Source organism: Tetrao urogallus (genome assembly GCF_951394365.1).
Source record: "Tetrao urogallus genome assembly, chromosome: 9".
In the NCBI taxonomy this organism is placed as follows: Eukaryota; Metazoa; Chordata; class Aves; order Galliformes; family Phasianidae; genus Tetrao; species Tetrao urogallus.
The window spans coordinates 4657585-4682274 of NC_136822.1; the positions used below are offsets into that span (position 1 = coordinate 4657585).

General features: G+C 56.2%; 2 protein-coding genes across 2 annotated transcripts; one reads left to right on the forward strand and one right to left on the reverse strand.

The window, feature by feature from the left end:
- Window positions 1–1545: 1545 nt before the first annotated feature.
- TSPEAR (thrombospondin type laminin G domain and EAR repeats) lies at window positions 1546–8121 on the forward strand (the record flags this gene model as incomplete). The annotated part of the gene is made up of 12 exons (XM_079539987.1): window positions 1546–1627; window positions 2746–2966; window positions 3053–3291; window positions 3368–3458; window positions 3878–4034; window positions 4365–4496; window positions 4941–5173; window positions 6017–6203; window positions 6445–6674; window positions 7147–7334; window positions 7599–7700; window positions 7968–8121. The coding sequence occupies 12 exons, from the start codon at window positions 1546–1548 to the stop codon at window positions 8119–8121; spliced, it is 2016 nt and encodes a 671-aa protein (XP_079396113.1).
- A 2636-nt stretch (window positions 8122–10757) lies between these two features.
- TRPM2 (transient receptor potential cation channel subfamily M member 2) lies at window positions 10758–22922 on the reverse strand (the record flags this gene model as incomplete). The annotated part of the gene is made up of 32 exons (XM_079539890.1): window positions 10758–10883; window positions 11309–11425; window positions 11506–11607; window positions 11825–11930; window positions 12043–12129; window positions 12344–12445; window positions 12552–12628; window positions 12970–13118; window positions 13241–13328; window positions 13574–13661; window positions 13865–13997; window positions 14090–14271; window positions 14412–14595; window positions 15065–15236; window positions 15341–15473; window positions 15697–15815; window positions 16062–16275; window positions 16393–16505; window positions 16661–16806; window positions 17002–17131; window positions 17471–17608; window positions 18090–18440; window positions 18829–18950; window positions 19150–19252; window positions 19493–19693; window positions 20096–20157; window positions 20273–20453; window positions 20743–20909; window positions 21099–21279; window positions 21760–21928; window positions 22430–22515; window positions 22728–22922. 32 exons carry the CDS (start codon window positions 22920–22922, stop codon window positions 10758–10760), a joined length of 4524 nt encoding a protein of 1507 aa, XP_079396016.1.
- Window positions 22923–24690: the final 1768 nt, after the last annotated feature.

Consider the following 24690-nt stretch of genomic DNA (forward strand, 5'->3'; position numbering starts at 1 on the left):
AGGATCGTTTTGTTCAGCGCTGCCACATGGTTTTATTTACAACCCATAGGAACTAGGCAAACATCTCCTCTGTTTGTCTCAGTCTGTCCTCTCTCAGTTGCTTGTGAGCACAGGAATGTGCATGTGTGCTTAGGAACAGCTTTGCAGCCCTATTCCTAGTGCTGCTGGGACAAGGAGCGGGTCTTGGGCTGAGCACAGCCACAGGCGTAGGTGCTCCCAAGCCCTTGTTTAACAATGCAAGTTGGTTTCCCAGGGCATATCATCTACAGGTTCCCAAGCTGAAGAACAGTGAAAACCCTTTGGGGCTGGTGCTGTCCCTCTCCTCACCAGCTTTAACCTCAAGCTGTACAGCCAACCCTGTCCGCCAAAAGCGCGTGAGGTTTGTTCTCCCACCTCTTGACTTCCCTCTGCTTTTGCAGGACACAGAAGCAGCTGTGACCTTGAGTCTGCTGATGTCCTCCTTGGCTGCCAGTGGTGTTTTAGCCAGTGAAGTCCCCAGTGTTAGCTGTGTCCTGGTGGAAAGCCTTCCCTGCTGGTGTTTGGGCAGCACGCACAGATCTGGCCGCTGACGCGTGTCCCCACATGCTGCCAGCTCCCTGGGCCATGCTAACGTGACACATGTGTGCAGCACTGCCACGTGGGGTGACTGCAGGGCTGTGGGGCACAGTGGTCACTGTACGGTTCGGGCCGAGGGCTGTGTTGGCGTGTGCACCTTTGGTGGTTTGTCTCCAAGAAAGTCCTGGTTTGCTTCTCGATGTTTTGTCGTTTTGTGCTGGCCGTCAGCTTTCCATTCTGCAGTTTGCCTTGCAGGAAAACTTTGGGGCGGGGGGAGCTAATTTCAATTGTTTGGAGGATGGAAGTGACTTGCTTTGTGGCAAGAGGAACCAAGCAGCGCTCGCAGTGCACAGAGAGTTTTTCCACTGCTGTCTCCTGTTTGAGCGTTGTAACCTCGAGGGTTTCTAAACTGGTACTTGGCACATCCCTGCCCTCCCCATAGCAAGTCCAGCTGCGATGCCCAGCCCTAGGCTGGGAGCTTTGCCCTGGGTGTGGGCAGAGTGACCGGGCATCACCTGCAAGGGAGGGAAATGTCCCTCGTAGGGTCAGGAGCAGGGTGTAGCAAACTGGAGGATCTGCCCAGTATAGGTTGGGATTGTTACCGAAAGCCTGGTGCGTTTGGGGGAAGCATGGTGCCCACCTTGGCCTCTGTGGGCAGGGGCCGCTGTCCTGCTTTCCCCCATGTGACCTCAGAAAAATGAATCACCAAAACTGAAAGGAAGTGAAAGAGAAAAAAAAAAAAAAAAAAAAGAATCCCTCCCAAAAGCCGCCTTGCAGAGGGCTGGGCACAAGATAAAAGCTCTCTGAAGGAACGGGGCTCCTCCTCTCCCAACGCCGTCTTCCCATTTAAATGTCTGTGCGCCGCGGCCAGCCCGGCACAGCCTGCAGCCGGGCAGTGCCCACGCAGGGGCAAGGAGAGCCGGCCCTTAGCCCTGCTCCGATAGATGATGTGAGAGCACCCAGAAGGCTGAGCACCCCCAAGGCAGCCCCATGTTGGCCCCGCTGCTGCTCTGGGCTGTCCTCCTCCAGTGGGCGTGCGGCGGGGGTGGCAGGAGCTGGCAGCACTGCACAGGTAGGAGCTGGGGCTGGTGGTGCGGGCGGGAGCTGCAGAGGTTGGTGGTGCTGGGATATCTTGCAGGACCCCTGTGCTGCCAGGGCAGACCCTGGGAAACGCACTCTGTGGGGAGCCCATGAGGGCACATCACCAGCCTCTGCCCGGAGCTGGGGTGCACAGGTGGTGTGAATCTCTGGGTGAAAGATGCATCCTACATTCTCCCGGTGGCAAAATCTCTTGGAAAATTTCTGGTTTTTAGGTGCTTGGGCCCAGGTTTGGTGTGCTCATGGCTTGTCTTGGGGTGAAACTGCTTCCAGCTGCTTTTCAAACCACTGGGAGCTGTGATCGGTAGCAACAACTGATGTGGGAGGGAAAGTGGGACTCATGGCTTTGATTCCAACAGGAAACCACCTCAGTGAGGTCGTGTCCTTGGCTGCTGAATGTGGGCACAGCCTCCAGCCCACCTCCAGCCCTTCTTCCCACTTGTAGGCTCATCCTGGGGCTGTGAAACCTCTCTGCAAACCCAGCACTGAACTCAGCCTGTGATTTTTGCTGGGTGAAGTGAGAAACATGCATTTCATTTTGATCCTTTCTGAAGCAACGTGCCCAAGGCAGGACGTGCTTCCCCCAGAACTGCTGGTTCTAGTTCAGAGAATCATAGGGTTTGGAAGTGACCTCTGGAGATTGTTGAGTCCAATCTGCTAATGCAGGTTCCCTACTGTAGGCTGAGCAGGAAAGCATCTACACGTGCTGGCCAGCCTCGCTCACAGCCCCTCCTGCCTGGCTGCCCCGAGCCCAAGCAGTTCAGGCTGTAGCACAGTTGGGAGCCCAAAGCCCGTCGGTGGGAATTGTGATGAGCGTAGGGCCATGGCTCGGATCAGGGGCTGCTGCTTCCCAGATGTGTGCAAGCAGAGCTCTGTCTCCTGGTGCTAGTTTTTCCATCTGGATGATGCCCCGGGGCTGCGCGTGTTGTTTTCTCCTCTGGGAAAAGGGATAATTACTTAATGAAGGTTTTTAGGCTCTGCCAGGGAAGCACGTGTGCGTGTGTGCAGGCAGGGCTGGGCTGGGAGAGCCCGTGCCCGGCTGGCAGCCTGCATTTGGGGCCGCTGTCACCCTGCATGCCCGTGTTCCCACAGAGCTGCGCCCGCTGGACGTGCTGGCAGAGCTGCTCCCTGGCAGCGGGCCGGCCCGCGGCGTGCGGGTGCTGCAGGCACAGGGGCTGAGCGGCCTCCAGCTCCACGCCTCGAGGCCCCGCGCCCTGGCCTTCCCCGCCTCGCGCCTCTTCCTGCACTGCGACCGCTTCCCCGAGGAGTTCTCCATCATCGTCACCCTGCGGGTGCTCGCCGTCCCCACCAAGGTGAGCGCTGCCGGCGGGCCTGGCCCTGCGTTGAGCACAAGGCTGGGCACAGAGCGTGTCGGCCTCAGCGCCGCGTCCTCCCGCAGAGGAACGAGTACATCTTCACGCTGATGGCAGAGGAGAGCCCCGGCGTGCTGGTGGGGCTGCGCTACTCGCCCAGCAAGCTGCACTTCCTCTTCTGGAGCCCGGAGCACGCCGGCGGCTGGCAGAACCGTGTCACCTTCCGCAACGTCTCGCTGGCCGACAGCCGCTGGCACACGCTGGTGCTGGCCGTCTCCGGACAGTCCTTCTCGCTGTCGGTGGACTGCGGCCTCCCCAAGGACGTGTAGGTTGGGCTGTGGGATGCAGCAGATGGGGTGCTCCTCTGGCTCTGCTGTGACACTGCCCTTTGCCCATCGCAGGGTGGTCGAGACGCCGTTTCCCGCTTCTCTGTCAGTGAAGAGAGCCAGCTTCTACCTGGGCAACAGGAGGAGGAGGAAAGGCTTCTTCACGGTAGGGTTCTGGTGGGCGTCGGGATGGCTGTGGGATGGAGGTCCCCGGGCAGGGACACTGCAAGTGGCTGTGGGGACACCTCTGTTAGGCTGGTGGCACAGCTGGTGGCACTTGGAGGCACACAGCCAGCTGATGGCACATTCTTACTGATAGAGGGGTTACATCCAGTCCCAAGCAGTGATTGGGAAACATGGTGGCAGGGGAAGTCACTTGCGGCTCACAAAGCTCTTGCCAATGCTCCTGCCTTGCCAGCTGTTCCATTGCCCCAGGGCAGAGGTTTTGGTACCTAACAGGCATCTGAAAAATGCAGCCCAGGGGAGAAGGAAGCGAATGGGCCTCTGGTGGGAAGCTCGGGTGATGTATTCCTGCAGCTCCCATCCCTCAGTCCCACTGGATATGCTGTCCATCCTGTTCTGCAGGGCTTGCTGCGGCAGCTCGTCCTGCTGCCAGGAGCCGATGCCACCCCTCGCATCTGCACAGCCCTGAACCATAAAGCCACAGCGCTCTCCATCCCTGCGGTTCTCCAGGATGTCCCGGTGAAAGCAGTGAGCAACGAGGTGCTGAAGTACCCACATGGTCAGTAGGGAGCTGTGGGCTGCTCTGAGCTTAGGAAGACGAGGAAGGGTGGGGGAACCGGGGCAGGTGGTGGGCACAACTGCAGGGAGAACGGGACTGGGTCCAGCGGGTGAGATGGGATTTGATGTCCCTGGGTAACCTGGCAGTGATGGGCTCACACTGCTGATTCCTGGAGGTGTGAGCAGACAGGTTTCTGGCTTGGTGCCGGGATGCCATCAGAGCATCCCTGTCCATCCCTGATGCCCATCAGAATCAGAGTGGCATGCCCAGTTCTTCCTCCATTATCCATCTTGAGGGTACCCACCTTTACCTTGTTCCATCTGTGCCCAGGTACCAACATGAAGGTGACCCTGGGGTCCCGTCCGCCCTGCACCAAGCAGGAGAAGGCACAGTTCTGGTTCAATGCCTCCCGGAGAGGGCTGTACCTCTGCGATGGCAGTGCCTGGATCTCCATGCTGGAAGGTAATGATCAGCCTCATGCTGTGAGCACCCAGCTCTGTGGGGCACGGGGAGCTGTTCCAGGGCTAGGGATTCACCCCGCCAGCACCTTGGGGCAGGACCCAGGTCTGTTTGCCCAGGCAGGACAGCCAGGCTCTCTGAGAGCTGTGCCATGCACACTGGGGGTGCTGCAGCAGGGTTGGATCTGTATCATCTTTGAGGTCCCTTTCAACCCAAGCCTTTCTGTGCTCATCACAACTGGAGACACCAGTGTGTGCAATAACAGTGACCCCATGTCCTTCCAGCTGCAGTGGCCTTGATGCACAAAGTAACGGGGCAACCAGGCCCTGCAAAAAGGGCTCCAGTCGTTCATAGATTATCCTGAATTAGAAGAGACCCACAGGGATCGCTTAAGTCCAACTGCGGGGCTGTTGAGTTTGAACCTGGCTCCTTTTTGTGGTCTCCCAGTCAAGCAGCGGCTGGACTACGTGGAAGAATACCAGGACTTGGTGACCAACTCTGAGACGATGGGCATTGAGGTCTTCACCATCCCGAGGGTTGGACTGTTTGCAGCCACTGCCAACAGGCACAGCCCCCCTGGATCAGCCATCTATAAGTGGACCGATGGGAAGTTTGTGCTTTATCAGAACATCCCCACCTACCAAGCTCAGTCCTGGAAGTATTTCACCATAGGCAAAAAGGTGAGGCTGCCTGGAAGGTTATTTTGGGGCTGGACCAAATATCAGGTGCCCAACGTTAGCTTTGCCTCACCCCAGCTTCCTCCAGGGCACTGTCTGCTTCCAAGAGCTGGGAAACCTGCAGCAGCGCTGGGTGAGGGCATGAGGAAAGGAAATGGGGGGAGCTGGCAGCCCCCATGGGGAGCAGAGCCACCTGGAGGGATCCTGGGGTGCTCTTGGGTGCTAAGGGTGCATGCTAAGGGTGGGGGGATTGGGTCTGCATTTGTTTCCAAAGAGGAAGTTTAGAAGAAAACCAAATCCCTTCTTTTTCTGAGTGTGTTTTTGGGCTTTACGTGGAAGAAGCAGCCCAAAATGCCAAAAGCAGTGGAGTTTTTTTTTTGCCTGGAAAATGTTTTCTTTCAGGGCGCTGTTATCATTATGGTTGTTATCTGGTTGTTAAGCTGTGATTTTTATAATTTGATCAACTTTTCCCCATGGAAAGCTTTGAGGCTCAGACCCTGACCCCCACCTCCCCCAACCAGTGTCACCAGCATGGTGTCGCACTCAGCCACGCATCCTTGTCCCCGCTGAGCTCCAAGACATTGCTGTCACCCTGCCTGGGACACTTGGGTGGGCTGCTGCTGCCTCACCTGCCACGGAAGTGCTGGTCCTCAGCCCAACCTTGGGCAGCTGTGGAGGCCAATGAGAGCAAAGCGTCATTCCTGCCCCATCTCAGTGGGTCTCTGTAGACCCTACTGTGTCCCTTGTTCCATCTGTGTCCCTGGGGTGCTTTGTGCTGCCTACAGGCTGCTCAGGGCCACATCTGAAATGGAGAAAACGGAAGTGTCCTGCCTTGTTCTTTTTCAGATCTTCCTAGCAGTGGCTAATTTTGAGCAGAATGACAGGGGGCAGGAGTTCTCTGTAATATACAAGTGGAGCCACAGGAAGGAGAAGTTCGTCACCTATCAGAGGATCACCACGCACAGCGCGAGGGACTGGGAGGCGTTTGTCATTGAGGGAGAGGCTTTCCTTGCAGTGGTCAACCACAGAGAAGGTACCCAGCCCTTGTTCTCAGAGCCAGTCCAAGCCCAGTCTGGGCCCTAGACCAGTCTGTTGCTGGACATCAGCTCCACCGGCACCAGAGAAGGGCCCTCTGGGGGACACACACATCAAGCAGGGCTAAGGACCACCCTCACTCCCTCCAGAGCTGAAATATTGTGTAGTCAGACTCCTGGCAGGGTCTCGTTTCTCTTGCAAACCAGATGCTCTTCATTGCACATCTCTGTCTCCTTCAGGGAATAACCACAACATAGACAGCGTGATATACAGGTGGAACCCCAGCACGGGGCTCTTTGAAACCAACCAGACAATCCCAACCTCTGGAGCCTATGACTGGGAATTTTTTGCTATTGGGCCTTATTCCTTCCTGGCCGTGGCCAACACGTTTAATGGCACATCCACAAACATCTATTCTCACATCTACATCTGGCTCAGTGGCTCTTTCCAGCTCTTCCAGTCCATCCTGGTAAGGTCATCCACCGGCCAAATGCTGCTTCTCCATTCCCCCTCTGTGCTGGGACAAGCCAGGGAATCATTTCAGAGGCTGATCCTCTTAGACTTCTGGAAAGGCAGCAATGGACTGACCAAGGGAGTTTAGATATGAGGGAAAACTTCTCAGGAAGAGCACTGGCACAGCTGCCCTAGAAAGTGGTGGGATCACTGCCCCTGGAGGTGTTCCAGAGTCGTGGCGATGTGGCACTAAGGGACATGGGCAGTGGGCATGGTGGAGTGGGTTGGTGTTGAGATCTTACAGATGATCTTACAGGTCTTTTCCAATCTTAATGATTCTCTGAATTCTATAAATCTTTTTTCCTTGGGTTTAAGAGCAGGTCACCTCCCCATTGCCCCTCCAGCAGGTCCCACTGCTTCCCAGCACTTGCATCACATATGCTAGTCCATGTCCATGACAGCTTCTCAGGTGGTTTCTTTCTCCACAGACTTTTGGGGCTGCTGACTGGGAAGTCTTCCACATTGGGGACAGAGTCTTCCTGGCTGTGGCTAACAGCCATAGCTATGACAGCAGGATCCCAGCGCCCTCTAACTTCTATGCCATCAACTCCTCCATCTATGAGCTGAACATCACTGCCCAGATGTTTGTCAAATTCCAGGACCTCCTCACCTACAGGTACCTGTGCAAGGAGCTGGGGTGTTGCTCAGTCCATGGCCTTCCCCTGAACACCCCAAAATACATAGGGGTCTCCTGGAGGGTTCATGTGGGATTGCACACCGCCTGTGCAAAGGGACGTGGAGGAGGGCAATGGGAGACAGGTCCTGGGCAGCAGATCCCAGTGGAGCTGGAGAAGCACAAGATGGAGATGGGATGGCCAGGTGCAAGAGCTCAGTGTGGGCTGAGCACATCTCACCCACCTCTGCTTGCTTCATCCCCTAGTGCCCTGGACTGGGAGTTCTTCTCGGTTGGAGATGACTACTTTCTGGTGGTAGCAAACTCCTTTGATGGCTTCACCTTCTCCATTAACAGCATTATCTACAGGTACTGCTGCATGGCTGGGGCAGGGCGAGCTCACTGCCAAACCTGGCACAGCCCAGGAGATGGAATGTGCCTGGGGGGAGTGGGGGGACATGGGTTCAGCAAGGGGATGGTCCGGAGAGGGCACAGAATGAGCACGGGGGAATCCTGCTGCCTCTGCTCCCCACTTCCGCCAAGCTTCCAGGCACAAGGGGTGTCTCCCACCCCCAAACCACAGTGGGATGATAAAAGAAGGTGCAAGGCCCCCAGCTGACTGTCCTTCCCACACAGGTGGCAAGGCTACGAAGGCTTCGTGGCAGCTCACCACCTTCCCACTGTTGGCTGCAGAGATTGGGAGGCATTTAACACCACAGAGGGCTCCTACCTCCTCTACTCCAGTGCCAAGGAGCCCCTTTCCAAGGTGCTCAAGCTGAAAACCACCTGAGGTGCCTGAAGCACACTCAGCTCCTTGCCAGGATGTGAGTGGGCTGGCCACTGAGGTGAGGACGGACCAAGGCACGTTGAGAGCCTGGGGACAGCTGCAGTACCCGTGGGGCTGTGCGTGCCACAGGACAGAAGGGTGGGAGCTCCCTGGTCAGCCATCTCCAGCCAAGGGTCCCAGAGCTCTGCTATGGTGGCTGGAGCTCGTGCAAAGCCAGGGGAGAAGAAGCCTGAGAAGAACACGTGCCGCTGGATCGGGTGCATGGTGCTGGGAGGAAATGATGTATGAGAAGTTGGGGAAATGCTGGCTTCAGGCTGGCTCTGGTTGCCCAATGCTTGGGGCCACGGTGTGCCAGGGCCCGTGGGCCTGATGCTGCCCCACACTCTGTGTCTGGCTGCAGGCTGTGTCTGCAGGCTGAGCAATGTGTGTACATCGTGCAAAGCCACGGATATGTGCTGCAGCTGCAGCTGGCAGGCAGGTGTTGTGTCACTGCCAGCACAGTGCAGGTGGCAGGGCAGGCCACCCTGACACTGGCACTTGTTCAAAGGGATTTGGAGATGTGTGTTGGCACATCACTAGCATCTGCTGCCCGGTCTGATGCTGGTTGTGCACCCCTTTGCACAGGGTTGGGGATGCTTTTCCTTGCCTTTATCTGGGGGCATCTTTTGCTTAACCAGAGCTCAAATAAACTGCTGTACCCCCCACAAGCTGTGGCTACTGAAGCTGCTCTGCTTGTAGCAGGGGCTATTCCTTTGGTTCATGGCTCCCCGGACTGCATGGTCACCCCTGGGCTCTGCAGGACCAGCGGGGGCTGCAAGGAAGGTGTGAGGATGGGACCTTCTCCTGCTATGCTGATGCCCTGAAACCCAGAGCCTCCTGAGCATTCCAGGCGTCTAGCTCAGCTCAGGACTCTGAAAGCTGGAACCTCCAGGGGCAGTGTGACCGCCTGCAAAGGGACTGGGGGAGCTCTGACTGCAGAGCCTGGAGCTGCAGGATGGCAGGGGCAGAAGGGGTCAAGCCTGGAGGAGGGAACTTCTGCAGACCAGGATGAGCTAGGAGAGGAGGAGGTAACTGAGAGGGGTTCCCTGGGTCCCAGACCACATCAACCTCTAAAAGCTCAGCTCTCAGTGCAGTGCAAACCCCAAGGGCTTTTCCTACGTGCAGGGCTCAACTGAGAAATTGGCACCCAGGACCATGTCTTCCTCTGGTGATGCCCTGCATGGGGCTGAGGTCAGGGTCCACTGGAACACTGCTGGAGGATGGAGTGTTGACATGAGCACAGCCTGAGAGCTTCTGCTCCAGCCCAGAGCCAGCTTCCACATGGGATGGGATGATTTGCTGCTGGGGAGCAGCAGCAATGAATTCCCATCTCATCAACCCCAAGTGTTTAAAAATGCAGTGAGTCAGATTCCCCATGCACCCAGCTGGCTTAGTCATCGCTGGGGTTTTAAATAACAAAACCTGGAGTTCTTTAGCTTTTCCCATCTGGTCCATGAGCTGGTACAAGTCACGTTTCCAAGGAGTTTGCCAAGCAGTGATTCGGAGGTGGCTTTTTTAAGGTCAAAGTGTGGCACAGGAGCATGACTCAGAGCTGGAGCTTGGTGAGGGGCTGCTGAGTATCTCTGTAAGGGGTGAGGGGAGCAGGGAGGATCCAGGAAGCCCAAAGCTCTTAACGTGGGTGAGTGTGCATGTGGGTTGGATTTGTGCTACAAGATTGGGGTGCTGTGCTTAAACAGCAGTGACGTGCTGCCAGCCTTGAGTTGTTCAGTACACTGTTTATTGAGCAGCATTGACTACGTTACCAGCTGGCCCCCTTCTCCCAGCCCTGTGCCTCATTGGTGAAACCACAGCTGTGCTGCAATGGCCACCAGTAGGGAAGAACAGCCCTGTGTCCCCTTTCCAGGGGGAGAGTCTGGGGAGCTGAAATCCCTCCCTAAGCAGTCCAAGGCATAACCCACCTCCATGGGGCTGTTCTGAACTACTGAGAGGCCCTGGGAAGCATCTCCACTGTGCCTCACTGTCTCTATGGCAGGCAGCAGAAAAGGTGAGCAGAGATGTGTGAGATGGACGCACTTGCCCCAGTGTTTGCAGAGGGCAGACCCCCGTGTGTCCTAGCAAGCTGCCCTTTTCTGTCCATGTGCACAAGGGAGTAGGGCAGGCAGGTGTCATTTAGCAGAGCAAAGGATATCAGCTATGATGCAGTGCTCAGCATACACACGCAGGATCACAAAAGACTTGAGAGGGTGGACTTGTGTGGAGATATAAAGCCATAGGTGTGTGAGCCAAGAGCTGCTCTCATCTTCAGAAGTGTTGGATCACAGCTCAATACATCACTGGGTCTGAGGCAACGGGAGATATGAAGACAGATGTCACAGCAACTTGCAGGGCAGCTTCTTGCGAGAGACCCTGAGCAACCCTCCAGGAGCTGTGCTGAGTTTCCTGGGGCTCAGAGAGCAGACTGGGAAGCAGAACTGCCTGATGGATGCCCTGCATGCTCTCACGCAGTGCCCACGCAGATAGTGTGTGGCTAAGGGTGAGCTGGTGGCTGTGGTAGCTGCCTGGCCTCCAATGGCAGCCCATGGCCTCACATGGCCAGATCCTGGCCCAGGGCTGCAGCAGCTTTGGCTGTGCCTGAGAACTCAGTAGTAGGCACCAAGCAGGGTGGAGACTTTCTGCAGGAGTTGCTTGTGGTTGGCATGCAGTGGGATCCTCCTGTCCAGCACCTGCCAGCGGATGCACAGCTCCGGGTCGCAGCCCTGGAGGAACTGGAAGGGAATCAGGACACCATGTGTGTGCTGTGGCAGGGCCAGCTGCACTCAGCAGCACCACCAGCCTCCCACCCTGAGGTTTTGGGGCCCCTGCTGTGGTGCCACCCCATGGGCAGAGTCTGTTCCCCCTCCCCTGCACATAGTTGGAGAAGCTTACTCCTGATGACAGTGAGATCTGGGGCTGGAGCCAAAGGAATTCATAGAATCGCTACAGTTAGAAAAGGCCACTAAGATCCCCATGTCCAACCCCAGCCCACCCCACCATGCTCACTGGCCACGTCCCTCATCTCCAAGGTTCTGGAACACCTCCGGGGATGATGACTGCCTGGCAGTCTGTTCAGAGGAGCCTTTCTCAGGGAGCTTACCTGCCCTACGTCTGCCAGGAGCCAGTGCAGGGAGCTGCAGAGGCAAGAGGCTCTTACCGAATTCAGCCGCTTCATCTCCACATCGTTCTGATTGTCAAAGTGCACACTGATGGCAACAGTCTCAACCCAGGCGTTATCTGTGTTGCGGGGGTCATCGAGGTACCCCTTGTGTATCTGCGCACAGGGAAGTGCTGCTGCATTAGCAGAGCCATAACTGCCACTCTGAGAGCACCAAGAGCTCTGTGTGCCCGTACCTCGGTGCCTTGTTTCAGCAGGTTTTGGAACTGAGGCCAGAACTCCCGACGCAGGATCCACTTGAGCTTTAGCGGCAGCGTCTCACCCGGCTCCAGTGAGCCCTGCACCCAAACGGCTCTCACAGCCCAGCTGCCACCAGCATGGCTCGTCCCATGGCTGCCCCAGACTCAGGTGGAGGGGAGCAGGCAGCAGCGGGGCCTCCCTCCCTCCTCCTGCTGCCAAAAGCCCTCAGCGGTGCTCGATCACCCGCTGCTGCTCTTGGAGCTCTCTGCCGATGGTTTGAGAATATGGCTGGAGCTGCTCTGCTGTGGCTCTTACCCCGGGCAGTGCCCAGACGTCTGACAGGGGATACTGGGCCACGAGGACCTCCAGCATCTTCTTCAGGCTCTTCCTGATAATGGACCCATCCAAGTTCCTCCTCCAGCTGTGAGAGAGGCCCATGTTATGCTGCAAACCATGCTCAGCTCCTTCTCCTCGATCTGAAATGGCTTCACGCCCCCTTCTCCATTCTGTCCCCAGCATCCCTACATGCTCACCGGGTCACAACTGGGTGCAGGGCATGGTTGGGCCCAAAGCAGTGCAGCCTCCCACGACCACGCAGCCCCGTCCTGCCCATGGGATTCCTGGTGGGAGAGAGCGAGGAGGCTGGAGGCTGTCCAAACACCTGGACCACCATCCCTAATTCATAGAATCCCAGTACGGGTTGGTTGGAAGGGACCTTAAAGATGATTCAGTTCCAACCCCCTGCCATGGGCACAGGTTGGGACTGGTGCTCTTCAGCATCTTCATCAATGCCCCACTCCCCCTCGCCCACCTCCCCGCGGTGGGAGCACTCACAGTGGCAGTCCATCCTGCACAGCATAGAGGCCGTGGAAGCTCTGCCTGTCGATCAGCCCATCCATGGTGTTGTAGTTGATTTTCAGGAGAGACTCCAAGGAGCTGGGCACAGGAGGCAGCCCAGCAGTGAGGGCAGGCTGTGCCATGTGTGAGGATGGGGCAGAGGTGGGAAGCTGGATGGGGAGGGACCTCCCCAGGAGTTACTCACGGGCTGAAGGGGTCTTGCACAGCTGTGTCCCTGTGGTCGGCTGAATAGGCAGGAGGGTCGTAGAGCTGGAAATCCACCTGCAGGGCATATGGTTGTGTCAGACCCACTGGCAGCCCAGATGTGCCTGTCCATTCAGAACACCTCCAGACATCCCCACGTGAAACCCAGTCTTGTTTCACTGAGCACAGCCACAGTGTTTTCCCAGGGAAGCATCTCTGGCCATGCCTGGACCCTCTGTGCATTGGAGACCCATCTCCAGTGCACTGAGCACTGGCAGTATCTCCAAGGGCTGGAGAGAACAGCAGTTCCCAAGTGTGATACTTCTCCCTCTCGCTGCAACAATGGCTCTGTTCCCCTTCCCACTTCCCATCCTCTTCCAGCCCCCATCCTCCTCCAGCCCCACCACCTGAGCTCCTACCTCCCAGGGCACCTTCTCATCTGGCACGGGGAAGCGCATGGTGTGGGACCCTGGGTAGAGGAGATTTCGGGCCAGCACGTGGTGTGTGGGCTGCTTCTCTCCAGGCTTCTCCTCTGGGTCGAACTCCTTCTCTGATGTCCTGCTGGAGACTGCAAGGTGGAGACAGCAAGGCCTCACAGGTGAAGTGCTGAGCCTCAGGGTCTGCCTAGCTCTAATGCTGTGTCTTTGCTCCTGGCATCCCTTTGGGCTGTGCTGCTGGGGCTGTGCTTACCCAAGGGCGGCATATCTTCCTCTGAGCTGAAGCCACTGCCCTGCAATGCCTGAATGATCCACCTCAGGGCTTTGGCACTCTGATGGACCTGCGTGGGACAGGTGAGGGTCTGGAGGGTCCTCTCAGGCCCAGGAGAAGAGCTGGATGAACAGCACAGGGGCTCATCCCGCAATGTTCCACTTCCCATATGCCTTTTTGAGGCTATTGTTTTCTCAAGGAAATTCTAATGTTCTAAGGAGAGCTAATTCAGAAGGATTTGCTCTTGTGATTCAGTTGACCCTTGTCCTTGGAAAAGCCCGTGCTCCCAAAGCAGTTGCTCAGTTTTTGCCTCACCTGATCTTCCAGGGCACCCAATCTCTGCTCCACCAGACTCGTCCTCTTCACCCGATCCATGTCCAGCAAATCTGCCAGCACATCAACTCTGGAGGGATGGTGCAGAGAAAAACCTCCTTAGGAGCCACTGCAGGTGCTCAGCAGCCCATGCTGTGTGGGTGCCTACACCTCCAAAAGACAGATTCCCACGAGCATCCTTGTATGCATAACAAGGAGGGCAGCAAGAGCTCCAATCCCAAATCCTTCCTGCCCAGAACAGGAAGGCCGTCCCTGTCTGAGGAGCATTGGTACCTCTGTGCAATGTCTCGGATCTTCTGCTCTGTGTTCTGCTTCTCCTGACACTGTTGGTGCTGCAGGTAGTTCTCCTTCAGGTACATCTCCCACGAGAGGAGGGCGGCTTCTTCATTCTTCTCCAGCTTCTCTTCTGCAGGAGAAAGGGGACGGCAGAGCTGTCAGTTCCCCGGGCACCTCATCTCCCTGGGAGAGAGCCGAGGAAGGGGACGGGCTGCTCCTCACTGAGCTGCCTGTGACGCGTGGCTGGCCTGCGGAGCAGCCCCCGCCGCACCAGGAGCTGCAGGTGGCTGAGGAGGATGAAGGGTGGAGGTGCAGGTGGGCGGCCGTGGTACTCCTCAATGAGGTCGTGCCGCTGGAACTTCCAGATCTGATCCGTGTGCTGCTGGACCTGCTGAAACGTGTAGCTGGGGACAGAGCCCAGGCGTCAGCTGTGCAGGGGAGTAAGGAGGCACCCCTCGTCTGCACGCTGCCCTGCCTAGGGCCAAGTCTGCAAGTAAAGCCAGCGTGATTCACAGTCAGGACCGGGGCTCCGGGGCAGACTCACTTGAACATGGCGATGAGGAGGTTCAGGAGGAGGATGTTGGTGAAGAGCAGGTACAGGCACAGCAAGATGACCGTCAGCCACTCAGGGAAGATGGGCTCCTTGTTGTCTTCGTTGGTCTCTGGGCACTTGGGCTTGTAGGGGTCAGTCCCATTGGGGCTGCACTGATCAATGTTGAAGTTCACCCCTGCAAGAGAGCACAGCACTGCTCCACTGCAGCCAGCCCTTTGGTCTCTCAAGCAGCATGCTGTGCTCTTGGATATCAAGGTGGCTGAGAACGTGTCAGGGGTTGGAGCAGCTGGTGTGTGCTGAGGGTTTCCAAGCCCACTCCATATCATCCTCTCTGTCCTCAGCACTCCACTTACTCCTGGCAATTTACAGCTGGATCAGCTCCTGGCAGCTGGTACCCTGCTCCTGTGCCTCTGTACATCTTGACTGGTTATCCTGAGTTGTTAGGCAGATTCAGTCCCTGGCTCTGGAGTGGTAGTAACACTCTGAACATGCCCTACACTTCGTCTTTGCTCCCTCCTGGCCTTACCCTATGGCATGGAGAGGAGTCCTGTGCAGGAACTGTATGGCTGCACGAGCGTGGCACCCTGTGGCTCTGTAATAGTCACTGGGCTCATGCCACACAGTCACAGGCCGGCATCCCTTACCATCGATGTAGGAGGGGATCTGCCCAAAGATGGTCAGGTAGGAGTGGTAGACCACACCACGGAAAAGCCACTCCACGCGTTCCTCGTTGTGAATCAGGATGGCCTGCTTGGCAACCCCGAAAGACACCACCCACACTGCCAGCAGGAAGAGGAAGAAGAAGACATCCTTCATCTGCAAAGATACAGTGAAGACAAAAGCGTGTCCTGGAGCACATCTGGTAGGATGAGATGGGTGGCACGTTCCCTGCGGGCAGGGCAGGGCAGGGCAGGCCTCACCATGCGCTTTACAATGATGATCTTGGGCCCCAGTGTCTTGCTGACGGTGAAAATGTGCATAAGGCGCAGGCAGAAAATGATAAATGCCAGCGACAGTATGATGCGCCCGGGGTACAGCGTTGATGGAATCAGCCTGGGCACAGAACAGAGGAAAGGAATATCTCAGTGCCAACAGCGTGAAAAACACATCCCCTAAAAGCAGCAGGAAACAGCGGTAAATTGGTCAAGATTAATCACATGGCTATGACAATCTTCAGTCCTTTGAAGAAGGAATTGGAGTTAAAAAGATGTACAGTTGTGGAAGTAGTGTAGGGCCCACTGCAGCCTGCAGCTCAGCCCTGAGCACTGCGACTCACCTGCAGGTCAGCCCTATGATGAACACCACTATGGCACCGACATCCAACTTGTTCCAGAAGTCCTTGAAATACAGGGAAGCCATCTTCAGGACTCCGAGCCCATCTGGATCATGCAAGAGCTATTGGAAAAAGAAGTGGGGTGGAACACCAGTTAAAGCACTATAGGGTATTCATGTGCCTTACAGAGGTGCAGAAAGCTGCTGGCCATCACTGGACTCTTCTGCTTGCCTGAAGGGGACCTGAGCCTACAGGGTTTTCTGCCAGGGCATGGAAAGAGCACAAGACCTTCCAGGAGCACCAGAGGGGTTCCCTGGCAGCCTGGCCCCTCTCAGCTCCTCCCAAGCCCTGCTCTGTCTGCCCCATACCTGTCGGGTCTCCTCGCACACCAGGGAGAAGAGCCAGAAATAGATGAGGTATTCCCACCAGGACGGTGACGGCTGGAAGTCAACCATCAGGACATAGGCGAAGAGCAAGAGGAAGGTGAAGTAAGAGAGGATGTTCATGTGGAAGATGACAACAGGTGCCGTGAAGAAGGCTCGGAAACGTGTCAGGCAGCCCATGGGCTGCATCTTCTTCTCCCTGAGGGCAGTGAGGATGGAGGCATGGCTCAGCTGCCTGAGGTTTATGAGTCAGCTGGAGGAGGGAGCTGAAGCAGAACCTGCCTCCATGTGCATATACCCCAGCTGCAACACGTACCTGAATGTGATGAAGCTGGTGTAGAGGAATGGGAAGAAGAGCATGCACACAATCACCCGCCAAAGCCCATTGTCCACACACATCTTCCCCCACCAGACTTTGGTTAGGAAGGCCTGTGAGGAGGGAGGGGAGCACTGATAGAGGAGCCTCCTCTGCATCCTGGCTGATTCGCAAGTCCAGCTCATCGGGAATGGAGCCTGAGCTTGTTGCACAGGGGTATCAGGGATGAGTGATTTCCCTGGTGATTTCACCACCCTTGGGAACCCACCTGCACACCCCCATGGGACACAAAATTCATGTTCTTGGCCTCCAGTGCTAGCTGCAGACAAGTTGTCTTCCCCCAGGCCTCAGAGACACGGACAAGGAGCTTCTGGGCTCTCTCTTCGTCCTTGCGATAGCACTCTGTGAACACACCTGGGAGAGCAGGGAGATAAGGCTGAGCTCTGTGCCAGCCCATTGCTCAGCAGAAGGAGCACCAAGAAGAGCTCTGTAGCTTGAGGTGAGCATCACCACGGCTCTACACCATCCATCGTACCCCCCACCCTTTAGACACATCCAGCATGACAGGACATGAGAGTGCTCTGGGTTGCTGGTGTCCCTCCCACTCACCAATTGCCTTGTGCTCATATTGCTCAGCCAGGGCCAGCATTTCATCAGTGGTGTCCGTGTCTTCCTCCTCCTTGGCCAGCTCCTTCAGGATCTTGCTGCAGGCCAGAGCAGCCACCATGCAGTCCTGGCTCTGGGGCAAAAGAAGTCAGAGAGCGTGTGGGATGCTGAGCCTCATCCCACAAGTCCCTGACAGTTCTGACATGTCCATCGGTGTTTCCATGGGAGGGAAGGAGCATGTCCCAAGCTGGCTGCTCAGGAAGGACAACTTGCTTTGGCAAGGACCATGCTGTCCTCCCCTCTGGGTGCAGGGCAGAAGGTAACCCAGTGCCATTGGGAGTACAGGGACAGCCCTGCTCTTGTAATAGGATGGGATGTTTGTGATTCCACATGCAGTCTTGCCTCTTGGGCTTTGGAGGTTTGGTTTCAGCTGAACCTTACAGCTGGGACTGGTGGGTTTGGGCTGCAGTACCTGGGCCCAGATGATTTCTGCCAGTTCTTTGCGGCTCTGGACCACGGCCCAGATGAGCAGGTCACGGACTGGGTCAATGGTGAAGGTGACTCGGCCAGAGGTGCGTTTATAGAGGGACCGGAGGCTTGACCCCTGAACCTGAGAGGTATGCAACAGTCAGACCTGTTTGCCTGCCAAGAGACTGCCTAGAGGAGACAGCCTGTCAACACAAATCCTCCCCAGACCCCCGGGTGCCTTCCTCCACCAGCAATGGAAGGGCCTTTGCTGTAGAGAGGAATGGCCAAAGCTGGGCTCATCCTGAAAAAGCCTCTCCCATTCTAAGACTATAATTATAGGGGATGTGCCAAGCCTGCCCAGTGCACAAGGAGCCCCTCTGTCCTTCACCCTACTGGGTCTTGCTCACCAGACACACAGCCACCCAGTGCTGCACAGGTAGGAGAGTGGGAGCTGCATTTTGAATATGAGGCAGATGACTTGGGAAGGGCTTTAGGAGACTGTAAGTAAGATTCTTGAGTGGGCAAAAGGACACTGAGCTATCCGGAACCTCCAGAGCTGTTTCTTCAGCCAGTGACCCCCTCCCAAACACAACCCTGCCACCGTGTAACCTGAAGATGCGTACATTTAACTTGATATGTGGGACAGGGATGGAGAGCCGGGGCCGCTCCGTGTGCTTGGGCTTGGGGTAGAGAGGTTGTGTGGAGCGGCCCAGAAGCTCCCGCAGCACCTGGGAGACATGATGCAGTTGGATTCGTGGCATTTTGGAGCTGGCTGTGTGCTCCTTCTCCTCCAGGAGGACCTTCTGCAGCTTGCTGTGGAACAGGCAGGATGGGGCCATGTTGTCATAGAGGTAAATCAGGGTGTCCCAAGTGACAAACTCCTTGAGACGCACTCCCTGTTCCACAAATAGCTTCACAAACTCCGGCTTGTTGGAGATTAGGGCAGCTGCCATCACGGAGTGGAGATCTGTGGGCTGGCAGACCAGAGGCAGAGATGAGGGGCTCCATGGCCCCACAGCAGGGTCACACCTCGCACCCTGCTCAGATGGGGGAAGGTTTTAGCCACTCGGCATGATGGCGTTGGCAGAGACCATAGGGCAGGGCTACCAAGAGGTCTCTAGGTGTCAAGAGACTCTGGGTTGGTACATTGTCTTTTGAAGACACCAGTTTTGAATGAAATACCAACCACCTTTGTAAAAAATTATGTAGGATCATTACAAGCAGTGAAGGAAATTGAGCCCAGTTCTGCTTTGGTTGTTTGTGGTCAGGAATGGGAGAAAGCCCCTTAGCTCTGCCTCAGCCCCCAGCCTGGTGTCTCCCACACAGCCACGCAGCAGACAAGCAGCACAGGTGCTGCCTTACCTTCCACTCATAGTCGTCTGTGAAGATCTCACTCCGAGCAATGTCCACCCTGTTCCAGGCCACAGCTAACTTCAGCTGGTGGTCCCAGTTCTCACGACCAAAGTGGTCCTGGTTTCGGGATGCTGCGTGCCAAGTGCATACGTTAGAGCAGAAGATTGTTTACTCTCTGGAAGCCCCCCCTGGAGGCCTGACCCTTTGGGAGAAATATCTCCTCCCAATCAGCTCAGCATTTAGGGAGCCCTTTGGTGACTCCAAAGCCAAGCTTGGGACTGCCACTCCATTCATCTCCTTCATGCCCCCAGGCAGCCCCCATCTCCACACCTTTGAACAGTGCCTGGAGGATGGCCACGTCCACATCCTGCTGACCATATTTGCCCTCTCTGAAAATGGTCAGGAGTTGCCGGCTCCGCACTATGTCTTGGATCTACAAGGAAAGCCACGGGCAGGCAATCAGCAGCAGCATCTCCTCCTGTGTGGGGCAGCTCCTGGCTCTCCTTGGGTCATCTGCAGCCCACCATGTCTCCCAGCCCAGCTGGGGCTGGTGCCACATTGTTCTTGGGGTCCACCAGAACAAATGCTCCCAGTGGGAGCCTTGCTGTCCCCAGAAACCTCTGAGGTCTCCACATGCTCAGGGAGAGGAGGTGTCTGCCTGCAAGAGGCTCACCTTCTTGGTCCACTCCACCACCTGGCCCTCGGTGAATTGCTCATAGGTATCATGGAAAAGCACACTCAGCTTCTGGCGGATCAAGCTGATGGTTATCTCAGACACAGGCAGGCCAGCCACCTGTGCAATGACATCAGCCACACGCCCGGACCCTTCCACAATCACACAGGGGGTCCCATTGGTGATGGCATTGTAGATAGTCTGCAACAAAGCAGAGAGGCTGGTCTTAGTATCACCAAGCGACCAGCAACCCTGCTGAGATTGTTGCTACACCACAGTACTCCTCCTATCCAGCTGCATTTCCCATTTCCCACCAACATCAGGAAATCTCAGGATGGTGGAGTCACTGTCCCCGGAGGTGTTCAAGAACTGTGGAGATGTGGCACTGAGTAGCATGGTTTAGTGGGCATGGTGGGGATGTGTTGGGGTTGGACTTGGTGATCTTAGCAGCCTTTTCCGACCCTAATGGTTCTGTGATCCCTAGGCAAGGAGCAGACCTGCTGCCCTCTGCCCTCTGCCTTGGCTCCTGGCTTTCCCAGTCCAAGCCCATCCCACCACTACCCCTCTTGGCTCTGCTGTGAGAAGTCAGGAGTGGTTCCTTACATCGAGCGTCCCAGGGCCGCCTTCCAGCACCACACAAACGATGGGGATCTTGATGGCAACACCTGCAGGGAAGCAAAGCCCAGGTCACCTCCCTGCAGGGAGCCCCTGAGCAGCTGAGATGGCTCACCATGCCTCATCCCCTCCCCTGCCTCTGGCCTGGCTATATGTTGCTGTTACCTCCTTTCACCTTGGTCTGTTTGGAAATGAACTTCTCCAGCCGGGTCCTCAGGGGGATTTCTACTCCATACTTCCCATGGGTCCCATTGTCCACAAGGATGAAGTGAGAGTGGTTGCTGTCCAGGCACGAGAGGCTGCCTTGGTTCTCCTCATCCAGTACGTACTCAGCTGGAAAGCCTCCCTGCGAGGTACAGAAGGAGAGACCCTGGGCAAAGCCTGATGGGGCTGAGGGGCAGCAGCAGCTGCTCAAATCAACCAGCATGTGGAATGGGAGCAAGACAGCATGCAAGGCAGAACAGCCATCCCTGCGGTTTTCATATCAGCCCTGCCCCACGCTCCTGTCTCTGCTCCACTTGCCCTCCTAGTCTGCTCCCAGGAGAAGCAAAACACCTATGCAAGGCACTGGGGAGGCCATAAGGGGTTTCAGAAAGCATCAGCATGGAACCATCACCCCTTCTGGCCTGGCTCACCATGGGGCAGATGAGGCTCTCCCGGTTGTACACAGTCCCCCAGGTGGCAATGCCAATGGTGACAATGTCGCCTTCCTTGTAGCTGCAGCTCAGGACAGAGTCTCGTACTGCCTCTCCCACCTGTTTCATCACACCAGTGTGGGACCCCCCCGTGATGATCCAGGCCCCTAAAGGTCAAAAAGAAGCTTGGGAATGGAGAGACCCTGCTCACAGCAATCTCTTAACATCCCACTGTATGGCTGCAGGAGCACCCAGTCCTTGAAGATGCTCCACCCCCCAGAAGATATTTTCTCTGCCCTTTGCATCAAGCCCTGCCAGCACTGGAGAGGCTTTCTGAACAGTGCAGCATGTCTTACCAGTGGTCTGGGCCACTTTGACTAGCCCTTGCCGGAAGATGTTCTTTAGCCTTGGCTTCATGACAAAATTTTTGGCTCCACCAGTGACCGAGATGAGCAGGTTGGGTGCATCAAGACCCCAGTGCTGTGTCATGAGGTGATAGATGACCCGTGGAGGAGTATCAGAGGAGACACGCACATACTGTAAAAAGGGAGCACGTGTATTTCGGGTAGAAAGAACTGGGCTGAGCAGAAGAGCAACGCCACCACACTTTCTCCTGTCCCAGCAAAGAACTGGGGGCTTCCCCTACCATTTCCTGGCACAGGTCTCTTGCTTCTGCCCTAGCTCTTAGTGCGTGACCCTGTTCCAAACTATGTCCCTGTGAGCTTGCATCTCCATGATTGCCTAAGTACCTGAACAGGGAACAGCCATGCCTTGGAGCATGGGCCTCACAGCATGGAGACCAGTCTTACTATTTCAGAAAAGGACTGGGTACAGCACCAAGAGCGAGGAGGGATGTTGTCCCATCCACATTTCTGTGCATGAATCAGTGCTGTCTTTGGGGCATTTCCATGCTTTCCTAACCTCCTCTCATCAGGAGGGAAATACTTGCACTTCATCTTCCTGGGCAAGATCTGAACACTGACTCCCATTGTACCACAGAGGGGAGAAACAAATCACCTTTCCTGTCTTCTGTCCCAGGCCCGTGAAGTGGATGTCACCAAAGGCATCTGTTGGCATTTCCTGGATGTGCCTGCTGGGGTCCCACTCCTTCCCCAGGAAGAGGGGAGGTTTGGCAGCATCTTCCAGGTGCTGTTCCCTGAGGTAGCCACACTCGCACACCACCCTCCTGCAATGTACACCACCAGCTCCGTGGGAAACGAGCCAACCCCAAAGGGCAAAGCCCCAGTGGTTCACCTGCCTCAACCCAGCTGGAAGGTGCTGGCATCATCATTAAAACACTACAGGCACCAGCACCTCCCACCCAACCTGACTTCCAGCTCAGAACTTACGAAGAAACAAGGGCTTTTTCTAGCAGAAAACATATCAAACATTGGTGTTTCCATCTATGGTGGCTTATGACAGAAAGTGGAAGGTTGCACTGGATAAAGTATGAATGGAAGTGACTGCATGGCAAGCATCAGAAGGGTAACTGCCTGGGAAGCTGGCTATCGGCCATGCAGTGCCACAGAGCAGGATGAAGGAACACAGGCAAGAAGGTCTTGGTGAATTCCCTTGGCATACCAGTTCCCCTAACAGAAAGGTGGGATTTTCTAGTGAGGCAGCTTTGTCCTCAGATGTTCCTTTTGTTCCCAGGCAGGGGAGGGGAAGGAGGGACAGTCTGACTTACCCAGAGTCTGAGGTCTGGGAGCTTTCCACGAAGTATGTGCACTCTTTCTTACGGATGTTTTCAGGAATCCATGAGATGAGATTTTCCTGAGGGAGCAGGAAGAGCAGTGAGGGGTCATTGTTTCTGCGAAGGGTCAGAACTTGCACCAGGAGCCAGATGCTGGTGCTTTCAGCATACCTAAGGGCCTTATCAGTGCTCCCCCCAGCCTGAGATTCCTCACCGATGTGTCCCAGGACAACTATTCTCCCACCACGTATGGCCAGCTCCCACCTCTACCAGCTCCAGACCTCCAACTTGCCTTCTCATTGCTGCCAGAGGGGAAATGTGCCTTCCGCTGGCCCTTGCCAATGCTGCTGCTGCTCTGCTGGAGGTTGGGGACCACCTCGAAGTCGCTCACCTCCCTGGGGTGCATGGTGGGGCCGTCCCCTGTCTCAGGGCACACTTTGTTCAGCTGGGAGGGGAGCACCTTGGTGTGCCGGCCACGCACCGCCATGGCTGCTCCTCTCTCCTGTTCCTAAGGGGGGAGGTGCTGCACGTCTCCATCCTGAATGCAGCAAAGGAAAAGGATGCATGTGAGCTGAAGGCAGAGCTGGGGCAGAAAGGGCTGCAGTTAGACTGAGCACAGCACTGTTAAGGCGGTGGCAAAGCAGAGGGTCAGCAGGACTGAGCTTAACAAGGATTCTGGCAGCTGAACCCCGCATCACAGCCAGGACGATAAGGGCTGGGAGGACTTCCTGGTGTCAGGAAGGAGCGGTGGAGCAGAATAATGGCTGCACTGCACACCCAGGCTCAGCTCTGCTGCAGGTGAGGAGCAGCCAGGAACCCACGGGGCAGCACTCAGAAAAGTGTCCTTCGGGGCCTGGGGACAACGGCAGAGTGCAGGTTGCCTGTCCCCAGCTCGGCTGCACACTGCAGGAAGCATGCAGCCCCTCACCCTGGGGTCACCCCTCCCCCAAGCAGGATAGTCGCAGCACCTTGCGGGGACAGGGATGCAATGCAGGTGCTGCAAGCTGCCTGCAGACCATGCCAGCCCCCCTCCCTGCTCCCCACAGACACAAGCCATACCTTCCCCACAGCATCCTCCACCTGCATCACCAGCTTCTCTACTCCATGCCTGCCGTGGGGATGTCAGCCTGCCATGTCCCTGTGGCAGGTCATCTCGTCGCTCGAGACGCAGCGGTGAGTGGAGAACAGGGCAGAGCTGCCTGCAAGCTGCCTGCAGAGAGGAGGAGAAGACAGGGCGGCTGGCAGCCTCCCAGCAAATCAGGCTGCAGCAGCAGTCCCTGTGCACTGCTGAAATCTGCACCACAAAGGCGAGCCTTGAGTCTGCCTGAGTCACGCTTCTCCTGCAGTCTGGGGGCGCTCAGCAGCCCAGTGCCGGCAGCCCCTTGGGTCATGCTGTGGGAAGGTTGATATTGCCAGTTATCCATCACAAGCACAGCCCTCAGATCTGCTGGCTGAAGCTGTGTCCACTCCTTCATGTTGCAATGGGCTGAGATGCTGGGGCAACACATTGAACGAGCACACAGTCTGAGTGAAAATGTGGTGTTTTGGCCACATCCTATAGCTCCTTCCTAGCCAAAGCATGCAAGTTAGCAACAGCCCTCTGTGCAGCGGGTTTTTGTCATTTCCTTGAACAAGAGCAAACTGCTGAGATTTGCTGGAATAACAGATGCCATTAATAAGGCAGTAAATAAAATCCATGTGCAGTGTTTCACAGATCAGTTGTAATTAATGCTGCTCTGCCAAAAGAAGGGAAGCCAGGACTGCACAATAATTACACATTAATGCAACTGTTCATCCGCCCTCAGCTGGCTGGCTTTCTGGAGACAGTGGTTTTTATTGCATTTTTGTGTATGCCAAAACCACTGTGGCCCAGTGGGACCCACATGGAACCCTTGTACACCATGGGAAAGACTGCAGGACAAGGCATTGTGGGGGGATCAGTAAGCATTCAATCACATAGTAATTAGGTCTGCCAATACCAGCTGAGGCCTGTCTACCTGCTTAGGAGCAGAGCACAGTGCAGCAGTGCAGGTGGTTGCCTGTGGCTGGTTCTCCCTGCAGGACCCTGTGCTGCCACAAGCTGTCCTTGGTGGCAGTGTCCCGTGGGGGCTTGCGTTGTGTCCATTGTACAGTGGTGGAGCCTGGCAGGGCTATGCGCCCCACACACAGCCAAAGAGCTGCAGAAGTGTGAGTGGAAATGCTCCACCACTGCTTCTGTTCAAGCTGTGGCTCCAGCCCTGGGTCAGGATGGAGTC